Source organism: Mesocricetus auratus, unplaced genomic scaffold (genome assembly GCF_017639785.1).
Source record: "Mesocricetus auratus isolate SY011 unplaced genomic scaffold, BCM_Maur_2.0 Super-Scaffold_100676, whole genome shotgun sequence".
Taxonomy (NCBI): Eukaryota; Metazoa; Chordata; class Mammalia; order Rodentia; family Cricetidae; genus Mesocricetus; species Mesocricetus auratus.
The window spans coordinates 96,115,869-96,136,724 of NW_024429266.1; the positions used below are offsets into that span (position 1 = coordinate 96,115,869).

The 20,856-nt window shown below is 47.2% G+C and overlaps 1 protein-coding gene across 2 annotated transcripts in view; it reads right to left on the reverse strand.

Annotated features, from left to right (window-relative positions):
• Cd320 (CD320 molecule) overlaps nucleotides 1-20,656 on the reverse strand; it is a 71,813-nt gene extending 51,157 nt beyond the window's left edge. The window contains exons 1-5 of one of the 2 annotated variants that reach the window (XM_005081313.4): nucleotides 20,442-20,651; nucleotides 17,706-17,831; nucleotides 16,133-16,366; nucleotides 15,720-15,878; nucleotides 15,116-15,578 (exon numbers count right to left, since the gene is read on the reverse strand). In XM_005081313.4, coding sequence (XP_005081370.1) covers nucleotides 15,436-15,578; nucleotides 15,720-15,878; nucleotides 16,133-16,366; nucleotides 17,706-17,831; nucleotides 20,442-20,586 — 807 coding nt within the window. In that variant the 5' untranslated portion in view covers nucleotides 20,587-20,651 and the 3' untranslated portion in view covers nucleotides 15,116-15,435. Of the gene's footprint in view, nucleotides 1-15,115; nucleotides 15,579-15,719; nucleotides 15,879-16,132; nucleotides 16,367-17,705; nucleotides 17,832-20,441 lie in introns of those variants that run through there. The other variant, XM_040737547.1, reaches the window with a different exon arrangement.
• Nucleotides 20,657-20,856: the final 200 nt, after the last annotated feature.

Sequence of the window (20,856 nt, forward strand, 5' to 3'; positions counted from 1 at the left end):
AGAGCAGTCGAGGCTCCTAACCTCTGAGCTGCCTCTCCAGCCCCTTTGTCTTAACTCTCACACAGATATGGTATTCTGAAGTTAACCAGTTACTTTTTTTTTTTTTTTGCGGTTGCCACCACAATCCAACCAAGTGTCCAACGTGCATGGTCACTGGCCCACAGGTGACTCTATCCTCCTGCTACTATGGGAATCAATTATTGTTCAACTGTGGGTCATGCTAGTTGAACTGTTAGTGGCAGTTGCAGAAATTCTCATAATTCCATTGTTCTTTACACGTGAAAAAAGTCCATTGTATATGCATACCCCCTTCTGATTTTCCATTCATTTGTTAATGCACATCTTCACATTTAAGACAAAGCAACATTATTCCCAGTTTCAAGGGTGTACTTCTATCCAAACAAAACTAAGCTAAGCCTTCTCCAGCTTCCACCATCCTGCCTAGGCAAGGAAGCACAATTCTTCCCTCTCCTCTAGATGGTTGCCACCAGCACACAAATGTGAGGATTCAACCTCCAGGCCTCACATGTGAATTTCAACCGTGAGATTCACACAGTATAATATGGATGCATGAGTCAAGATTCACTGGACTAGGCTCAATATAGGTTAATATAATTTTATTGGGGGGGGAGGCAATTACACAGGAAACAGATGACCACGCTCCAAGGATCCACACAGGCTTCTCTCTGCAACCTGACCGGAGAGAGGCACCTGTGCCCTGATCCCAGACCTAAATCCACTCTCCATCATGTCCACACCTGTGACCACACCCAAACGAGCAAGGTCATTGCTACAGGTGTGGGCAGGGTGGACATCTCACTACGGTGTAATATAAGCCATGCTTAAAACTTAACAAAGTGACACTGTTCATAACTGCAAGGGAACGGAACCGGTGTAACCGGTGTAGATACCCATCAACAAAGGAAAGGGCAATAAAAATTAGATGGAGCATGGTGGCAAAAGCCTTTAATTCTGGCACTAAAGAGGCGGGAGCAGGAAAAGCTATCTCTGAGAGTTCAAGGCCACTCTAGTCTACATAGCATGTTCCAGGACAACTAGAGCTATATAGTGACACCCGGCATCAAAAGAGAAAACAATAAGCCTGGTATTGGTGGCACACACCTTAATCCCAGCACTCAGAGGCAGAGGCAGGTGGATCTCTATGAGGTCGAGGCCAGCCGGGTCTACAGAGTGAGTGCCAGGACAGGCTCCAAAGCAATACAGAGAAACCCTGTCTTGCAAAAACAAAAACAAAATAATAATCAATCAATCAATCAGTGGTATAAAACCCACAGTGGATTTTACTCAGCTGTAAATAAAAAGGAAATCGTGAAATTGCAGAACTTACTATTGCTCTAGACAAAATTAAGCAAAGTAACTCAAACTCAGAAAAACAAAATTCATCTGTCTCATGCACAGAACCAAACTTATACATGTGTTCATTAGTGCCTTAGTGTGGGTAGAAGCTATGAAGCTAGAAAAAAGATCACAACAGGGAGAAAGAAGCAACAGGCCACCTGTGACTTGGCATCAGAAAGAAGACTGTGAGAGTAAGAGGGCACTTTCAGGGCTTGGTGTAAAGAAAGGAGAGATGAACAGAAACAAATTTTGGTTAAAATGTCATAATGAAGCTGGGCGGTGATGGCGCACGCCTTTAATCCCAGCACTTGGAAGGCAGAGGCAGGTGGATCTCTGTGAGTTCGAGGCCGGGCTGGACCGACAGCCTCCAAAACAATACAGAGAAACCCTGTCTCGTAAAACCAAATAAATAAATAAAATGTCACAATGAAACACTGCTAACTTAAATTGTGCTAATATTAAAATTGTTAAACCAAAAAAATAAAATGTTAAGACTAAGCAAAGCAAGCCAGGTGTAGCTCTGTTAGTAGAGCATTTGCCCAGTGATGCACAAAATCCTGAGCTCTGCCCCCAGCACACCAAGTGTGGTGGTGCACCCTGCACTCTTAGCACCTGAAAGGTAGAGACAAGAGGATCAGAAGTTCAAGGTTATACTCTGCTATTAGACTTTGCATCAACAAGGTCAGGAAGACATCCTATCTCAACCTGACCACTACCTAAGACACAAAGGCCAGCCATGTGTACCATGGGCTTTGAGGACTCCATACAGCCTCACAGAGGTACAGTTGTCCAGACTGCCATGAGTGGACTACTCAGATTCAAACGCCACTTTAGAGCTGGGTATGATACCAAAGGTCTGAAATCCTTTTACTTGGGAGGCTGAGGAGGAAGGATTGCAAGTTCCAGGCCACTGCAGCAAAAGACTCAGCCAAAAGGAAATAAAAAGAGTAGAGCTGGAGAGATGGCTCAGAAGTTAAGAGCATTGGCTCCTCTTCCAGAAGACCCAAGTTTGATTCCTAGCACCAATCCAGCAGCTCACAACCATTTGTAACTCCAGTCCCATGAGATCCGATGCCATCTCTGGCCTCCATGAGAACCAGGCATACATGTGATACACAGACATACATGCAGACAAAACACAAATGCACATAAATGTTTCTGAAAGAGAGTTGGAAGAAGGCTCAGTTGAAGTATTTATAAGCCTGCAAACCTGCGTTCCATCCATTCCATTTAAAAAATATCCAAGCATGATAGCACACTTGTAATCCCAAAAACTTGACTTCAGGCCTCTATCTCAAATACAAGGAAGGATGCACCTGAGGAATGACACCACACCCAAAGTTATCCTCTGGCCTCCACACATGAATGCGCACACATCCATCACACACGCAAATTAGTTAAAACTTGTGACATGCCTAAAATCCCAGAACCTGAGAAGCTAAGGAGGACCGCTGAGAGTTCAAGGCCAGCATAGGCTAAACAGTGAATTCTAGCTCCACACGGGCTATGGAATGAGATCCTGGATCAAAAAAAAAAGAGAGACGGTTATATAGATCTCAGCTCAGCTACTATGTACGTAGTCCATGTACCTAAATTTCTTCCACCTGTAAAAATGGACACAACCAAGGGAAACAGCCCTACTGCCTAGCAACTGAAGAATGAATAAACAAGAGGTGGTTAGCCTACACAATGAATGGGTTATTGCTGAGCTATAAAACAGATTAAAGCAGCGACACACAGTGCAACTCAATGACCTTGAAAAGCACTGTGTTCACAGAAGGCCACCCACAAATACCACATATACAGTCGCATGCAGTCCCTCACTCTTGTATTCCCAGCACTTGGGAAACTAAAGCAGGAGGACTAATCCACTTTCCAAGTATAGTGAATCCAAACCACTTGGAGATACAGTGTAACTATAAAGAAAAGAAAAAAATCACTTCCGGTGTGTAGTGATTTATTATTTATGGTTTATTAAAAGAAAGTCAGCCTCAAGCTATTAGAGATCAGACAGTGGTGGTACACACCTTTAATCCCAACAGCCAGAAGCTAGGAGGCAGTGGTACACACCTTTAATCCTAGGACTCAGGATTAAGAGGTAGACAGAGCTCTGTGAGTCAAAGGCTACCCAGATCTATACAAGAGTGCATCGTTCTAAAAGAGAATTATAGCTCACACCTTTAATTCCAGCACTAGCCGGGTATGTAAGATAGAAGCAAGGTCTCGGTATGAGGCATTCAATCTCCAGCCCCGCTGAGAGAGAGGCTACAGTCTGAGGCTTGGTGAGAGCTCATGGAGACAGGATCAGCCCATTCAGCCTGAGGTAGAGGTGAGAAGCTAGTGGCAGTTGCTTTGTTTTTCTGATATTAGCTTGAAGTTTGAAGCCCTATACCAGTATCTGGGTCATTTATTTATTCGTGTTACACAGGTGAGGTTCTGCATGCTCTTAATCCCAGCTTCTGTCTCAGGAGACAGAAGCAAGAAAGATTAGGAGTTCAAGTTGCCCGCAGTTACAGTGATTCAAAGCTACCACGTGATAAGAAAGCCTTCCCCTCCCAAAAAAAAAGATAAGATCAGAAATACATTTCATCAGGTAAAGGTGCTTGCCTTCAAGTCTGGCAACCTAAATTTGACTCTTGGGATCCAAATAGTAAAAAGGAGAACCAACTCTTGCAAGTTGTCCTTTGACCTCCACACAGACACCATGGCATGCAAGCAAACATATTCACACACAAAAAAACATAAAAAATGCATATGCAGAGTGGGGCAGGGGATGATTTGTACATCTATTTTGTGTGGAAACTCCAGATCAGTGAGATCCATCGGGACAGAAAGAAATTAGCTGCTGCGAGGGGGAGGGACAGGAGGAATAACGATTTCTTAACTTACATTTTGGTAGTGGTAGTGGCTGCTATATTGTTGTTGAGGAGACAGGGTGTATATACACAGGCTAAACTCAAACACATGGCTCTCCAGCCTCATCTTTGCCAGGACTGGGATTACAGGGGTGCACCACCGAGTCTCATGGGATTGGGATTTCTTTGGGGTGATCAAAGTCTCCCAGCACTAGACCACACAAAGCTGTGAATATGCCAAATGCCACTGGACTGCGAGCTCTGAGACGGTTAATGGTTAATTTTAAGTTATGGGAATTTTCCTCTTCAACAAAGAGAAGGAAGAAATGGTTAGAATTGGACAAGGATACTCAACAGTCCCCCCCTGCTCTCCCCTGCACCCCTTCCTAGCTACCTTGACAGCACTTAGATGGTACTAAGCCTTCACCAACCGCATGCCCAACACTGTGCCCACACAGACAACAGCAGCCTCTACATGAGCTGTACAGCATCCCTGAAGGTTCCCATGCCATGATCAAGTCCATGGCTGGGGTGGGAATGGCACTCCAGTTGCCTAGGGATCCTTCCTGTTTGCCAAAGTAGGGCCACCCTTTCCCCTAAATACAACAGTACGAGTACAGGAGAGAAAAAGGTGTGGCTAGGGACGTAGCTCAGTTTAGAGTGGCTGCATAAACGAAGTGTAATCTGTATTGGAACCTGAAGTAATCCCCCTGCCTCAACTCATTCTTGTAATCTCACCACTTGTAATACCTGGGATTACAAAATGAAGCAACCACACCTGGCTGTCTGCATACACCTGGCATACACAAAGCCTTGGGTTCCAACTCCAGTATCCCATAAAAGCCAGGCATGCCTATAATCCTAGCACTGGGGAGACAGAGACAAGCATAAACAATAGTTCAAGTCATCCTCAGCTACATGGGGAGTTCAGGACTACCATGGATTACATGAGATCCTGTTTCCAAGTGAGAGATCCTAACTGGGCAACCTCTGCTTTACACCTTGGATTCCCAATGTCTTCACTACCAGTTAAGTCCAATAGGCACGCGGAGGAGCCCAACTCTCACATACAGATAAAAGATATCCCCACATACTGACACAAAGCCAGCCCTACCCTGAGAGGATGGCAGCTGAAACTAGTTAGGACAACCACGAATTGCAGAACCACAGTGAGACAGAACACCAAGGTGGACCACATGTGAGGGAACACAGCTGTAATCCCAACACTGGGGAAACTGAGCCAGATCAATTGGGAGTTTGAGGATAGCCTCTACTACACAGTTGATGATAGGATATGTCCTTCTGTATATGTTTCTCTTATTGGTTGTTGGTTGATGAATAAAACACTGATTGGCCGATAGAAGCAGGAAGATAGGAGGGGCTAGGAGACGAGGAGAATTCTAGGAAATGTAGGTACAGAAATGCTGGCAAGAGACCAGGAGGGCTTCCAGAAGAGCCGCCCAGCTTCCAGAAGAGCCGCCCACACAGGAAAGAGATCAGCTCCTCCAAGACCCCAACCCAGCGAGCCCAGCTTCAGGTGAGATTGGGTCCCCGGCTGGGACCACCCGCCCATCACCCATCCCCCTCCATCTTCGGGGCCGCTCCCGGCTTCCAGAAGAGCCGCCCACACAGGAAAGAGATCAGCTCCCCAAGACCCCAACCCAGCGAGTCCAGCTTCAGGTGAGATTGGGTCTCTGGCTGGGACCACCCGCCCACCACCCATCCCCCTCCATCTTCGGGGCCGCTCCCGGCTTCCAGAAGAGCCGCCCACACAGGAAAGAGATCAGCTCCTCCAAGACCCCAACCCAGCGAGCCCAGCTTCAGGTGAGATTGGGTCCCCGGCTGGGACCACCCGCCCATCACCCATCCCCTCCATCTTCGGGGCCGCTCCCGGCTTCCAGAAGAGCCGCCCACACAGGAAAGAGATCAGCTCCTCCAAGACCCCAACCCAGCGAGCCCAGCTTCAGGTGAGATTGGGTCTCTGGCTGGGACCACCCGCCCATCACCCATCCCCCTCCATCTTCGGGGCCGCTCCCAGCTTCCAGAAGAGCCGCCCACACAGGAAAGAGATCAGCTCCTCCAAGACCCCAATCCAGCGAGCCCAGCTTCAGGTGAGATTGGGTCTCTGGCTGGGACCACCCGCCCATCACCCATCCCCCTCCATCTTCGGGGCCGCTCCCGGCTTCCAGAAGAGCCGCCCACACAGGAAAGAGATCAGCTCCTCCAAGACCCCAACCCAGCGAGCCCAGCTTCAGAAGAGCCACCCACACAGGAAAGAGATCAGCCCCTCCAAGACCCCAACCCCAGCGAGGCCAGCTTCAGCTTCAGCTGCAGTAAAGAAGGAGACCAGTGGAGACAGAAAGCCCCCACCAGCACCCACTGGAAGAAGAGATGGGAAGAAGACAGAATAAGAGATCACTCAGCAATAGAAACACCAACACGACCCCACCAGAATCCAGGGATCCAACACCAGCAAGACCTGAAAAGCACTACATAGATGAAGAAGAGGAGACAGACCTTAAAAATTATTTCATGAAGATGATGGAGAGCCTCAAGGAAGAAACGAGGAAATCCCTTAAAGAAATAGAAGAAAAAACAAACAAAAAAATCCATGAAATGGGGGAAAAATTCAAGAAATAAACAAATCTCTCAAAGAATCTAAAGAGCACCAAGAAAAAACAACCAAGAAAATTAAGGAAACAGCTCAAACAGTTGAAGGATTGAAAGCTGAAATAGAAACGATAAAGAAAACACAGAATGAAGGGATGCTGGAAATAGAAAAGCTCGGTAAACGGTCTGGAATCACAGATGCAAGCATCACCAATAGAATACAAGAGATAGAAGAGAGAATCTCAGGTGTTGAAGACTCATTAGAGGACATAGCATCGTCAACCAAAGAAAATCTCAAAACCAACAAATCCTTAACACAAAATATCCAGGAAATATGGGACACCGTGAAGAAGCCAAACCTGAGAATAATAGGTATAGAAGAAGGTGAAGAACTTCAACTTAAAGGTACAGAAAACATATTCAACAAAATCATAGAAGAAAACTTCCCTAACCTAAAGAAAGATATGCCTATGAAAGTACAAGAATCTTACAGAACACCAAATAGGCTTGACCAGAAAAAGAAGTCACCTCGCCATATAATAATCAAAACATCAAACCTACAGAGCAAAGAGAAAATATTAAGAGCAGCTAAAGAAAAAGGCCAAGTAACATACAAAGGCAGACCTATCCGAATTACACCTGACTTCTCAATGGAAACGATGAAAGCCAGAAGATCCTGGTCAGATGTCCTACAAACGCTAAGGGAACAAGGATGCCAGCCCAGACTACTATATCCAGCAAAGCTCTCAATTACCATAGATGGAGAAAACAAAATATTCCATGACAAAGCCAGATTTAAACAATATGTATCCATGAATCCAGCTCTACAGAAAATGCTAGAAGGAAAACCTAGAGCCAAGGAAGATAACTACATTCACAAAGACACAGGCAATATAGAATCATACTTTACAAAACACTAAAAGAAAAAGGGAGGAGAAACTACACAAAATAACTTCACTAACAATAAATCAAGCGCAAACAAGGATCACCAATCAATGGTCATTAATATCCCTCAATGTCAATGGCCTCAACTTACCTATAAAAAGACACAGACTAGCAGAATGGATACGAAGACAGAACCCTTCCTTCTGCTGCATACAAGAAACACATCTCAACACCAAAGACAGACGTTATCTCAGAGTAAAGGGCTGGGAAAAGATCTTCCAATCAAACGGCCCCAAGAAACAAGCGGGCGTAGCAATCCTAATATCTAACAAATTAGACTTCAAATTAAAATCAATCAAAAGAGATGAAGAAGGGCACTTCATATTCATCAAAGGAAAAATACATCAAGACGAAGTCTCGATTTTAAATATCTACGCCCCAAATACAAAGGCACCTACATTCGTGAAAGAAACATTACTAAAGCTCAAAATGCACATAAAATCTCACACACTAATAGTAGGAGACTTCAACACTCCGCTCTCACCGCTAGATAGGACCTCCAGACAGAAACTTAACAAAGAAACAAAAGAATTAATAGAAGTTATGACCCAACTGGGTTTAACAGACATCTATAGAACATTCCACCCAAATACAAAGGGATATACCTTCTTCTCGGCACCACATGGAACCTTCTCTAAAATTGACCACATAATAGGAAACATAGCAAATCTCCACAGATACAAAAAAATTGGAATAACCCCCTGCATCTTATCAGACCACCATGCATTAACATTAGAATTCAACAATAACACAAATCGCAGAAACCCTACAAACTCATGGAGATTGAACAATGCACAATTGCACCATCCCTGGGTAAAGGAACAAATAAAAAAAGAAATTAAAGACTTCCTCGATTTCAATGAGAATGAAGACACAACATACACAAACTTATGGGACACTTTGAAAGCAGTGCTGAGAGGAAAGTTTATAGCACTAAGTGCCCACATGAAAAAACTGGAGAACAGTCATACTAGAGAATTAATAGCACAGCTGAATGTTCTAGAACAAAAAGAAGCAAACTCCCCAGGAGGAGCAGACGCCAGGAAATAATCAAATTGAGGGCTGAAATCAATCAAGTAGAAACCAGGAAAACATTGAGAAGAATCAATGAAACAAAGAGTTGGTTCTTTGAGAAAATCAACAAAATAGACAAACCTCTGTCCAAACTAACCAAAAGACAGAGAGAGAACATGCTAATTAACAAAATCAGGGATGAGAAAGGGGACATAACAACGGACTCTGAGGAAATCAAGAGAATCATCAGGGCATACTTTGAAAATCTGTACTCCACAAAATTTGAAAATTTAAAGGAAATGGACAATTTCCTGGATAGATATCACTTGCCAAAACTAAATCAAGAACAGATAAATAATCTAAACAGACCTATAACCCCTAATGAAATAGAAGCAGTCATCAAAAGTCTCCCAAACAAAAAAAGCCCAGGCCCAGATGGCTTCAGTGCAGAATTCTACCAGAAATTCAAAGAAGAGCTCATTCCAATACTCGTCAAAGTATTCCACACTATAGAAGCAGGAGGCTCACTGCCAAACTCTTTCTATGAGGCTACAATTACCTTGATACCCAAGCCACACAAAGACACAACTAAGAAAGAGAACTATAGACCAATTTCCCTCATGAACATTGATGCAAAAATACTCAATAAAATACTTGCAAACCGGATTCAAGAACACATCAGAAAAATCATCCACCATGATCAAGTAGGCTTCATTCCAGGAATGCAGGGATGGTTCAACATTAGAAAATCTATCAATGTAATCCACCATATTAACAATCTGCGAAAGAAAAACCACATGATTATCTCACTAGATGCTGAAAAAGCCTTTGACAAAATCCAGCACCCCTTCATGATAAAGGTCCTAGAGAGATCAGGGATAACAGGAACGTACCTGAACATAATAAAAGCAATATACAGTAAACCAACAGCTAACATCAAACTAAATGGAGAGAAACTCAAAGCAATTCCTCTAAAATCAGGAACAAGACAAGGCTGTCCACTCTCTCCATATCTCTTCAATATTGTACTTGAAGTTCTAGCTACAGCAATAAGACAACAAAAGGAGATAAAGGGGATACAAATAGGAAAAGAAGAAGTCAAGCTTTCATTATTTGCAGATGATATGATAGTTTACATATGTGACCCAAAAAACTCCGCAAGGTTACTCCTAGAGCTGATAAACAGCTTCAGCAAAGTGGCAGGATACAAGGTAAACTCAAAAAAATCAGTGGCCCTATTATATACAGATGATGAAGTGACTGAGAAAGAAATCAGAGAAACATCACCTTTTACAATAGCCAAAAACAGCATCAAATATCTGGGGATAATGTTAACCAAGGAAGTGAAAGACCTGTATATCAAAAACTTTGTGTCTTTGAAGAAAGAAATCAAAGAAGATACCAGAAAATGGAAAGATCTCCCATGCTCTTGGATTGGTAGGATCAACATAATAAAAATGGCAATCTTGCCAAAAGCAGTCTATAGATTCAATGCAATCCCTATCAAAATTCCATCACAATTCTTCAAGGACCTGGAAAGATCATTAATCAACTTTATATGGAAAAACAAAAGGCCCAGGATAGCCAAAACATCCCTATACAATAAAGGAACTTCAGGAGGCATCACCATACCTGATTTCAAGCTCTATTATAGAGCTATAGTCCTGAAAACAGCTTGGTATTGGCACAAAAATAGGCAGGTAGACCAATGGAACCGAATCGAAAGCCCTAATTTTAACCCACACACCTATGAACACCTGATTTTTGACAAAGAAGCTAAAACTGTACAGTGGAAAAAAGAAAGCATCTTCAACAAATGGTGCTGGCATAACTGGGTAATGGTATGCAGAAGACTGCAGATAGATCCATGTTTATCGCCTTGTACAAAACTTAAGTCCAAATGGATCAAAGATCTCAACATACATCCAGCCACACTGAAACTTTTAGAAGAGAAAGTGGGAGATACTCTTCAACGAGTTGGTACAGGAGACCACTTCCTAAACATAACACCAGTGGCACAGGCACTGAGATCAACAATTAACAAATGGGACCTTCTGAAACTAAAAAGCTTTTGTAAGGCAAAGGACACAATCAAAAAGACAAAAAGGCAGGCCACAGAATGGGAAAAGATATTCACTAACCCTACATCTGACAGAGGGCTAATCTCCAAAATTTACAAAGAACTCAAGAAACAAGTCTCCAAAACACCAAAGGATCCACTTGAAAGGTGGGGTACAGAGCTAAATAGAGAATTCTCAGTAGAGGAGGCTAAAATGGCCAAGAGACACTTAAGAAAGTGCTCAACATCCTTAGCCATCAGGGAAATGCAAATCAAAACAACTCTGAGATACCATCTTACTCCTGTCAGAATGGCTAGAATCAAAAACACCGAAGACAATTTATGCTGGAGAGGATGTGGAGAGAGAGGATCACTCCTCCATTGCTGGTGGGAATGCCGACTCATACAGCCTCTTTGGAAATCAGTATGGAGATTCCTCAGGAAAATGGGAATTAATCTACCACTAGACCCAGCAATTCCACTCTTAGGCATTTATCCAAATGAGGCAGGTTCATACAACAAGGGCATCTGCTCCACTATGTTCATAGCAGCATTGTTTGTAATAGCCAGAACCTGGAAGCAACCTAGATGCCCCTCAACTGAAGAGTGGATAGAGAAAATGTGGTACATTTACACAATGGAGTATTACTCAGCAGAAAAAAACAATGGAATCTTGAAATTCGCAGGGAAATGGATAGCACTGGAAGAAACCATCCTGAGTGAGGTAACCCAGTCGCAAAAAGACAAACATGGTATGTACTCACTCATATATGGATTTTAAATATGGATCAGGATAGTGCCAGTCTGCACTTCCACAGATAGAGAGTCTGGGAAACAGGAAAGAACCTAAAAGATATGCATATATGCATAGTACCCAAGAGAAGAGGATGGAGACAAGATCCTCTGAATGGATGGGGAACAGGGCGAGGGGGGTAGTGGGACCTGGGAAGAGTAGAGGGGGTAAAGAGGAAGGGAGTTGGTCATGGGGGAACAGGAAGTTGAGGGGGTGGGGGTAAAATAGGGGAAGAGGGAATCATAGGATCGAAGACAGATCAGGCACCAGAGTGACCTCGAGTGATCTAAAGGTATAACATCAATTGGCAAGCTAAGCAATAGTGGAAGGACCACCTCGAATGCCCATTCCTGATAATGAACTTGATGTCTATAACTATCCGGGAGCCTTCATCCTGGGACTGATGGAAGCAGAGGCAAACACACAACTAAGCACTGAACTGAACCCAAGGAACCCAGTGACAGAGAGAGAGGAGTGATGAGCAAATTGGCAAGGAATGGGCTGGCAAAACCAGCAGAGACGGCTGATCTGAACAGGGGAGTGCTCTTGGACCCCAGACCGACAGTGGGGAGGCCAGAATGGGACTGATCTGGACCCCCCAAATGTGAGTGTCAGTGAGAAGGCCTGGGCAACCTATGGGGCTCTGAGCTGTGGATCAGTGTCTATCCCTGGTATACAATCTGTCTTCATGTGCCTATGGCACAAAGAGAGATGCTCTCTCAGCCTGGACTCTTAGGGGAGTGCCTTGACCCTACCAAGAGTGAAATGATAGACTCTAGACATCCCCTATGTGGAGGGATTTGGCAATAGGGTGGGAGGGAGGGTGGAAGGGGAGTGCGGGAGGAGGGGAGGGAGAGGGAACTGGGATTGACATGTGAAACAAGCTATTTAAAATTAAAATAAAAAATGATTAAAAAAAATTCTTAATTCAAAAAAAAAAAAAAAAAAAAAAAAAAAAAAAAGAGACCAGGAGGATAGGATGTGCCAGGCATTCTCTAGTTAGATAAGACCATGTAGAAATACATGGATTAGTAGTTATGGGTAAGAAGCCCTAGTCGTCAGTCAACAGTTTATATCATTTGGGGCTGAAGCAGCCACAGGACCAGGCTAGAAAGAAAACACCAGCAACACTCTATTCAAGTGAAATATATGAACACCATTGCAGGTTGTTTGGAACCACCAACTATCAGGCAGTTTGCTCCAATGAGAACCCAAACACTCCCAGATCCCAGATGTCTGCACAGGTAACAGGTGGATTTATAGCCCAACATGGACCACACCACCATCCTGGCCAACTGTGGCCTGTGGCTAACAGGCATAGTGCATAAATAAAGGTAAAAGGATAGCCTTTCTCCCTTAACTATCCTGAAAGCAAAGATCATCATCTCATCTCTCTAATTTCAGGCAAATATAGACAGACAGTCAGATGATAAATAGGATCTCACTATGTGGTCCAAGCTGGCCTGAAGTTCAAAATATTCCTGTCTACAGGCTGAAGTTACAGAAGTGCTTTTCTCTCAGCTGGAAATGGCCTACTGTGGTTCTCTCTACAATACTCTGTTGGTCAAACTGGGGGTCCAAGTGTCAGTATATAAGGCCAAGGAAAGCCTTGTTTCTCACATACCTCCATTAGGCTCTACCATCAGTCAATGAACCCCCATCCTGGCTGAAGTATCAACTGCTATTTCAAACACCCAGCCCCAACACACTGCCCAAATCCAGACTCTGCTTTATCCACCTTCCCCTGTAAAGGACCAGAAGAGCAGAGTCCCAGAGCCAAAGCAGTTCCCACCTTCAGAAGCCTTCCTGGGTCACACTGCCTCCTTCTGTACCCAGCATCTCTATCAATTACTGCCTACCAGGCCCCAGGCACCAGAGCTCCAGGAAGCCTTTTTGTTGAGATTTGTGTGTGTGCGTGGGGGTGGGTAGGAGCAAGAGAGAGAGAGAGAGAGAGAGAGAGAGAGAGAGAGAGAGAGAGAGAGAGAGAGAAAGAGAGAGGGGGGAGAAAGGGAGGAGAGGAAGGGAGGGAGGGAGGGAGGGAGGGAGGGAGGGAGGGAGGGAGGGAGGGAGGGAAAGTGTGTGTGTGCATGTATGTAGTTGTATGTGTAGGTTCATGTGTGCAAGTATATATGTATGCACATGTATATTGAAGTCTGGGGTTAAAAGGTGTGGGGGGGGGGAGTTTGTATGTATGCCTGTATGTAGGCACACATTAAAAAGCCCACATACACATCTATGCATGCAGCTGCATGTGGACACCTGAGGTTGGTGACAGGAATCATCCTGGATTATTCTTCCAACATATTCAATGAGGCAGGATCTCACTAGTCATCCTACACTGGGGTCCTGCCCCGGCCTCTTGAGGCTAGAATTACAGGCAGGACTCACCCAGCCATTTACATGGGTTTAGGGGAACCAAACTATCTTTCCATGCATGTACAAGTGCTTTAGACACTGAGACGTAACCCCAGTACCCTCCCTTTATTTTTGAGACAGGGTTTCTCGCTGAATCTCAAGCTCTCAGGTTAGAGTATCTGGCCAGCAAGTGCCTAGAATCTTCCTGTCTTCATGCCCACCCTCAGCAATAAGATCCCAGGCAAATCCAGCGTTCTACAAGGGATCTGAACTCAGGTCCTCTTGCTTGCTCAGCCTCAGAGCTCTGATAATCATAAGACCCCAGATTAATAGGAGCCACCACAGACATATCTCCTCTGCCAGTGTGGGGGGGGGGGACGACAACGACACACACACACCACGATGACACTCCAACAGTCTCGGCCAATTCACTTAGGAATTTAAGGGCTAAGAATCTAAGAATCTGAGAAGAGCTTTGCCTTGTTACTCAGAAGTCAAGCTGTATGTTAACTGCATTTTCTTATTCTTTGTAGTGTTCATGCTCAGGCATCTGGAACCTCAATTACCATCTGGGGGCAGCCCCTCCCTACCATAGCTAACTCACTGCTAGACAGTAAACAACCTGCTAGCCTAGAACAGAACTCTCTCACAACTGGGAAAAAAAAGGAAACAAGGTCTCCCTGTACAGCCCAGACATTCCTTGAACTCCAGATCTCCGTGCCTTAACCTCCCCAGTGCTGGGATTACAGGTATGTACCATCGGCCTGTTCTAATTCTCCCACCCCCTTTCCATGGGCTGGGATTATGGCCTTGCAACGACAGGGAATGGCCAAGTTCAAATCAGGATTGCCCAGCTTCCATGTCACAGAAGCAGCAGCCATTGACAGAGGAGTCCCCAGTGAGGAGACAGCACCTCAGCTCTCCTCCTCTTCCGTTAAGCCCACTGTTAACACAGCTGGACTCAACACCAGCTCCATTTCCTGCAGGAGGCAGAGTAGTGGAAGACGTGTCTAGAACACAGTCCCACGTTCTCTTGGCTGAAGGCTCCCTCTTTGAGGGTCAAAGGAGATCCAGAAGAGACCCCAGGCTGCCCAAGCCAAGGGAAAGAGAGGCTCAAGGCAGGCAGAGGAGGTAAAGAAACTTTAATCACCACCCATCAGTGTGAGCAGCAGGAGTGTCTAACCCAGAGCAGCCCCGTTTCTTGGAGCCATCCTGGGGCCTGCCCCTCAGTCCTGGCTATAGCAGTTCTCCATCCAAGCTCCTCGCAGACAAGGGGAATATCTGAGGACCCCCAGTCTCTAGGACCACATCTGTAGGAGCTTAAAATCAAAGTTCTCTGTGGCCAAAAGAGCCCAGGTCTCGAGAAGCCAGCAGCTGCCTGCATGTCCCACTGTGGCTTTGCCCCGGTCTGACTGCACTTGGGGCCAGGTGGTGACCATGTGTCCTCAGATCAGTGAGGTTTTCCTTTCTGACAGCAGCAGAGACTCCTTCACAGCCACCAACAGCCCTGATGGGTGCAGGTAACCCTGACTTCGGAGTCGTAACAATATGAGGAGAGTGGCAGAAACCAGGATAGCACTCAACACCCCTGTGGGGGAGGGGGGGACAGACAAATGGTCAGAGGGATGGGGCAAGGAAGGTAGAAGCTATCGATGCTAGTATGTGGGCAGCCCTACTGTGTGCCCCCTCCGATCACCCCGAACTCCTCACATGGGAAAGCCTATCTTACCAGCAGCTGCAATAACCCCATAGGCATTTGTGTTTCGGGAAGAGTCCCCAGCAGAGGCAACTGTTGCATTCCTGAGAGAGGTCTCATTCTCCTGGGCCAGAGTCCTTGTAGTTGTAGCATTCTCCTCCTGGGAGATCTTGTTAGTTTCTGTGTTGGTGTCTGCAATAAGCCCAGGCATTAGTAATTGAGAGGCTTAGCAGTGGGGCACACAGGGGTTTCAGGTGCCAACTCTTAGAACTCATCCTGATCTAGGACTGAACAGAGGTGGTGGATGATGTCTTGTTCTCCACCACAGGGATGAAGGCCTGGGAGGATGCATGTGTTCACAGTCTCAACCTAGTTACACATGGGAGGTTAACAAACTGCCAGCCCTCCCCTCCCACACAGGTGTTCCAAGATCCCAGAACACATACCACAGCTGAGCTCATCACTGGAGTCAGGACAGTCTGAGTGGCCATCACAGCGCCATGTGTGTGGGAAACACATACCACCCAGCATGCAACGCAGCTCGCCCTCCTGACAGGGCCGGTGGCTGCAGTTGAGAAGGCTCTTGGCAGAGTCAGCAGGACAACCACGGATGTTGTCACAGGAGCAAGGAAGGGTAGCCAGTGGGTGGCATTGCCCTTTCTCAGCACACGGCTCAATCCCTGAAACATATGGTCAATCAGGTTCCAAACACCCAAGCAAGAAAGCCCAGTATAACGGGCATGGTGATGCGTACCTTTACTCCCAAAACTCAAGAGGCAGAGGAGAGTGGGTCCCTGAGTTTAAGGCCAGTGTAGCCTACACAGTGAGTTCTAAGACAATCAGGGCTATGCTGAGAAACCCACAAAAAAAAAAAAAAAGGAAGCCAGTATTTCGGTTGCCCAATTCTCTCTAAATCTTAGCTTGTAAAAGCAGCGGACTGGGCTGGGAGTGTTCCCTCACTATACTCCTGGCACTCAGGAGGCAGGGAGATCTCTTGTGAGCTTGAAGCCAGCCTAGTCTATATAGAGAGTTTCAGGCCAGCCAGGAATATACAAAATAAAAGTTTTCCCAGGGCTGAGTAGATAACTCAGTGAGTAAATGCTTGCAGCACAAGCTTGAGCCCCAGTACCCATGGAAACGCCAGGTGCAGCAGTGCACAAACCTAGTCACAATGCTGAGTGGAGATAGGTGGATCCTGGGAGGCTCTTGGGCTGAAGCTGGAAGCCCCAATTTTAGTGAAAGATGGTCTTAAAAAGTAAGGCGGAGAGCAACAGAGGAAGACACCCAAGTCAACCTCTGGCCTCCCTGCACACACAACATGCTGGCAAACACACCTACACACACACATACCCAGACACACACACTAAATAAAATTAAAAAAAAAAAAAAAAAGCTGACCCTGTATATAAAGGCTTGCCCTGTGTAAAGTCTCTACCTGCTATTCTTTTTTTTTTTTTTTTTTTTTTTTGGTTTTTCGAGACAGGGTTTCTCTGTGGCTTTGGAGGCTGTCCTGGAACTCGCTCTGTAGACCAGGCTGACCTCGAACTCACAGAGATCCGCCTGCCTCTGCCTCCCGAGTGCTGGGATTAAAGGCGTGCGCCACCAACGCCCGGCTCTACCTGCTATTCTTGTGAATCCCACCTTCCAATGTCTAGTCTTCCTACAGTTTCCTCCTTCACGTGTTCAACCTCCCTACACACCTGCCTTAGACTCCAGCTCTTTCCTTTTCCGTTTCTGATCTCAGGCAAGGTCTTCCTATGGCGCTCTGGTTGGCCTGGAACTCTCTGTACAACAGCTGGCCTCAAACTTAGAGACACCTGCCTGCGTCTGCCTCCTGAGTGCTGAGACTAAAGGCAAGCCCGACAGTCTAGCCTCGTACACTCCGCCTCGACTGCTCTGCCAGTCACCCAGCCCTATAACCACAGCCTTTTCATAATCCCCACCCCCGTAACTTTTCAGAACCCCTCACCCCAGTCCAAGCTCCCATTCTGAAACCCGTCTCCGGGGATGGCCACTTACTACACTCCTCCTCATCACTGCCATCAGAGCAGTCTGGGTCCCCATCACAGCGCCAGGAGAGGGGCACACAGTAGCCGCTGGCAATACACTGGAAGTTGTCTGTCGGACAAGAGTCAGCTCTGAGACCTGAGAGATGAAGAGAAATGAGGCCTGGTGGTGGGGGGCAGGGTGACATCCCCCGAGACAATGGTTAGGAGTTGCAAACAGCTACAGACAAGCCATGCAGGAGGGTACAGAAACTAGATTGGCAGCCACCCTCTACAGAGCACTGTTTGGACCCTGGAAGTCCATGCATGCTGCTAGGTAGCCGGTGCTACAGTCTCCAGTATCAAAACTCTATGAGCACACAGAGCTGGTGGCAAGTCAGGACTCAAACCCTGGTCTCACTGACCCTTGAGACTTTACTAGGCTCCAAATGGCCAATCTACACAGAAGATCTCCAAGCTCGTGTTTAAACAGGCTGAGGGAGAAGTCGTTCCCCAACACACACTGAGCAAGAGGCTCAGGATCAAGGTCAGTGGGACCTATTCTAACACACCTGCTTAGCAAAGAGGAGACTGAGACCCTGGGCAGAACACCTGCCCAAAAGCCAGGTATGGTACTGTATGCCTGTAATAACAGCACTCGGGAGTTTGGACGCAGGAGGATGCTGAGTTCCAGGCCAGCCGGAGCTGCATAGGAAGACGCTGCCTTAAAACAAGCGAACACGCCTAGTCACCAAGCCCTGTTGCCTCATCACCTAAGTTCTTCCCAGGTTAAAACACTCTGCATGACCTAAGCAAGTCCCCTCGTAACTGGACCCCTAGTACCTAATCTCTACCAGGACAGAGAGAGCATCAGAGCCCTCTCAAGTGCCCACTCTTATCAGCCACTATCCCCTGGCACCCAGACTCTCTCCCAACCACATCTAAATCCCTTCCTCCTCCATCACACTCCCTCTCCCTCTCTCCTGGCCTCCTCCTCCGTTCATCCAAGAGGCTTGGCTCATCTCACCACAGGGCCTCTGCATGTGTCTCCCTCAGCCTAGAGGCCCTTCCCTGCCCTCCTCCCACTCTGCATCCAGGTGAGGGGGGATTCTCTAGACCCTTTTGCACATTAGGCAAACATTCCACCACTGAGTGGTAGCCCCCAAACACTCCCTACCCCACCCTTCTACCCTACACCTGTGATTCTTCTGCAGCCTTCAGATCTCAGCTTAGATCCTACATCCCAGGAAGCTCTGCTTCCCACAAATAACAGCCCCTAACTACTAACAGCGATCCTCCTATTGACTGCAAGGTCAGAGACATGGCCTCATGACCCTGCCCAGGTCAGTGCCTGACAGTGTGGACAAGAGGTCATGTGAGGGTCCTGGACTCTGAACAGGGAGGCCAGGGCTGTTTGCTGATCTAGAGGGGCAGGCAGTAAAGGGACCTGGTACTTGGAACCAGCAAGAAGGAAGGGGGAAGGGGGGCTCCAGAGCTTCCCACCTGACACCGGGGCTTCCGAGACCCTCCCTCCCTCCCTCTCCCTGCCGTCAAACACAATTACTCTTGCATACCACACACTCGATGGAGCTGAAGGATGGAGGACAAGTCCTGGCCACCTTCGTTTCCTGCCTCAGGCATAGCCTCCTCTTCATACCTAACAACCCAAGGTCCTGACAATTCAGACCCCCTCTCCCAGACGACCTGAATTTCCTTGGAGTGGGCCTAGAACAGAGCAGCCCCTGACGTTAGGCAATTTATCAGACAGGAGTCAGGATGACCATGATTTCTTCTCCCGGCCTGTTTCCTCATCTGTAAGGTAAACACTAAGGCCAGGCATCACGGTGCTCACCTGAAACTCCTGCTCTTGGACAAGAGGACTGCTTGGAGCTACAGACCAGGCAAAAGTGGGAGGAGGCTGGTACTCTACAGATCCAAAACCCTCTGCCAGATGAAGGGGCCCATAGCTACAACCCTTGTGCTGGGGAGACTAAGGCAGGAGGCACAGTCCAGCCTGTGTCACACAGTGAGACCCCGCCTCAGAAACCAGTGCCTGCCGTTAATCCCAGCACTCTGGAGGCAGAGCCACGCCGATCTCTGGGAGTTAAAGCCCAGCCTTGTCTACATGGCGAGTTCCAGGTCAGCCAGACTTACAAAGTGAGGCCCTGTCTCAAAGAAAAAATCATAACATAATAAAAACCTAAACCAGAACTACACTTTTCCTATTGAGCGGCCGATTTTCCTATAGAGTGTGCGGTCCTATAAAACGGACATCCTGTTCCTGCCCGGGGCAAGCGCCTGTCCACGTATGGGGGATCACAAGTGAAATAAATACACTCCAGGGCCCTTTCTCCCATTCTCTGGGGCAGGCATCCAAGGAGACACGGAAGCTCTGGATCTCAAAGAACAGCCGCAGCACTTGCTCAGGGCCGAGGGTTTCCTGCTGCAGGAAAGTGCGTGGTAAGAGGTCAAACAAAATCAGAAACGTTTAAGTCGTCCAGCCCACGCTGGGCTGAAGGACGGCTTGGAGGTGACATGGGGACAGAGAGGGCTGAAGCGGGAAGCGGGACACGGGGCAGCAGAAGACAGGAGACACCCACGCAAGAAGTCCCCATACACAGCAGACACACCAGGACCGGCTTTCCGCACGCTAAATCCAATCCCGCGTGCTGGAGGAGTGTCTGAGACGGATGGGTGGCACAACCAATAGTGAGGCGATGCCATGGCGGGGGGCGGGGCGAAAGAGGTGTAGGGACGGGGGTTCACTCACCCGAGACCTGGACCTGGGTCAGGGCAAGGGCTGGTGCCGGGGTCGGGGTCGGGGCCGGGACAGCCTCTAGACCTAGTCCAAGACCAAACAACAGCCGCAGCGCCAGGCCCAGGGCCGCTGCCCGCTCCGCTCCGCCCCGCGCCATCCAACCGCTAGCCGTACCGCTCCAGCCGCCGCGGCAGCACGCAGTCTGAGGGATGCGCTCTGACTCTCGCGCACGCGCACATAAAGGCAGAGGGAGTGGCACCTGCGAGCCTGGGCCGTAAGTACCAGAATACAAGGGAACGAGAATGTACAGCTCTTTCCCGGCTTTTTCCCAGCGATAGTCTGATGAGTTTAGGGACCTGAGCCTGTTACTCCCAGCTACTCACTCTACTGGCTGAGGAAGAGGATCACAAGATCAAGGCCAACCTAG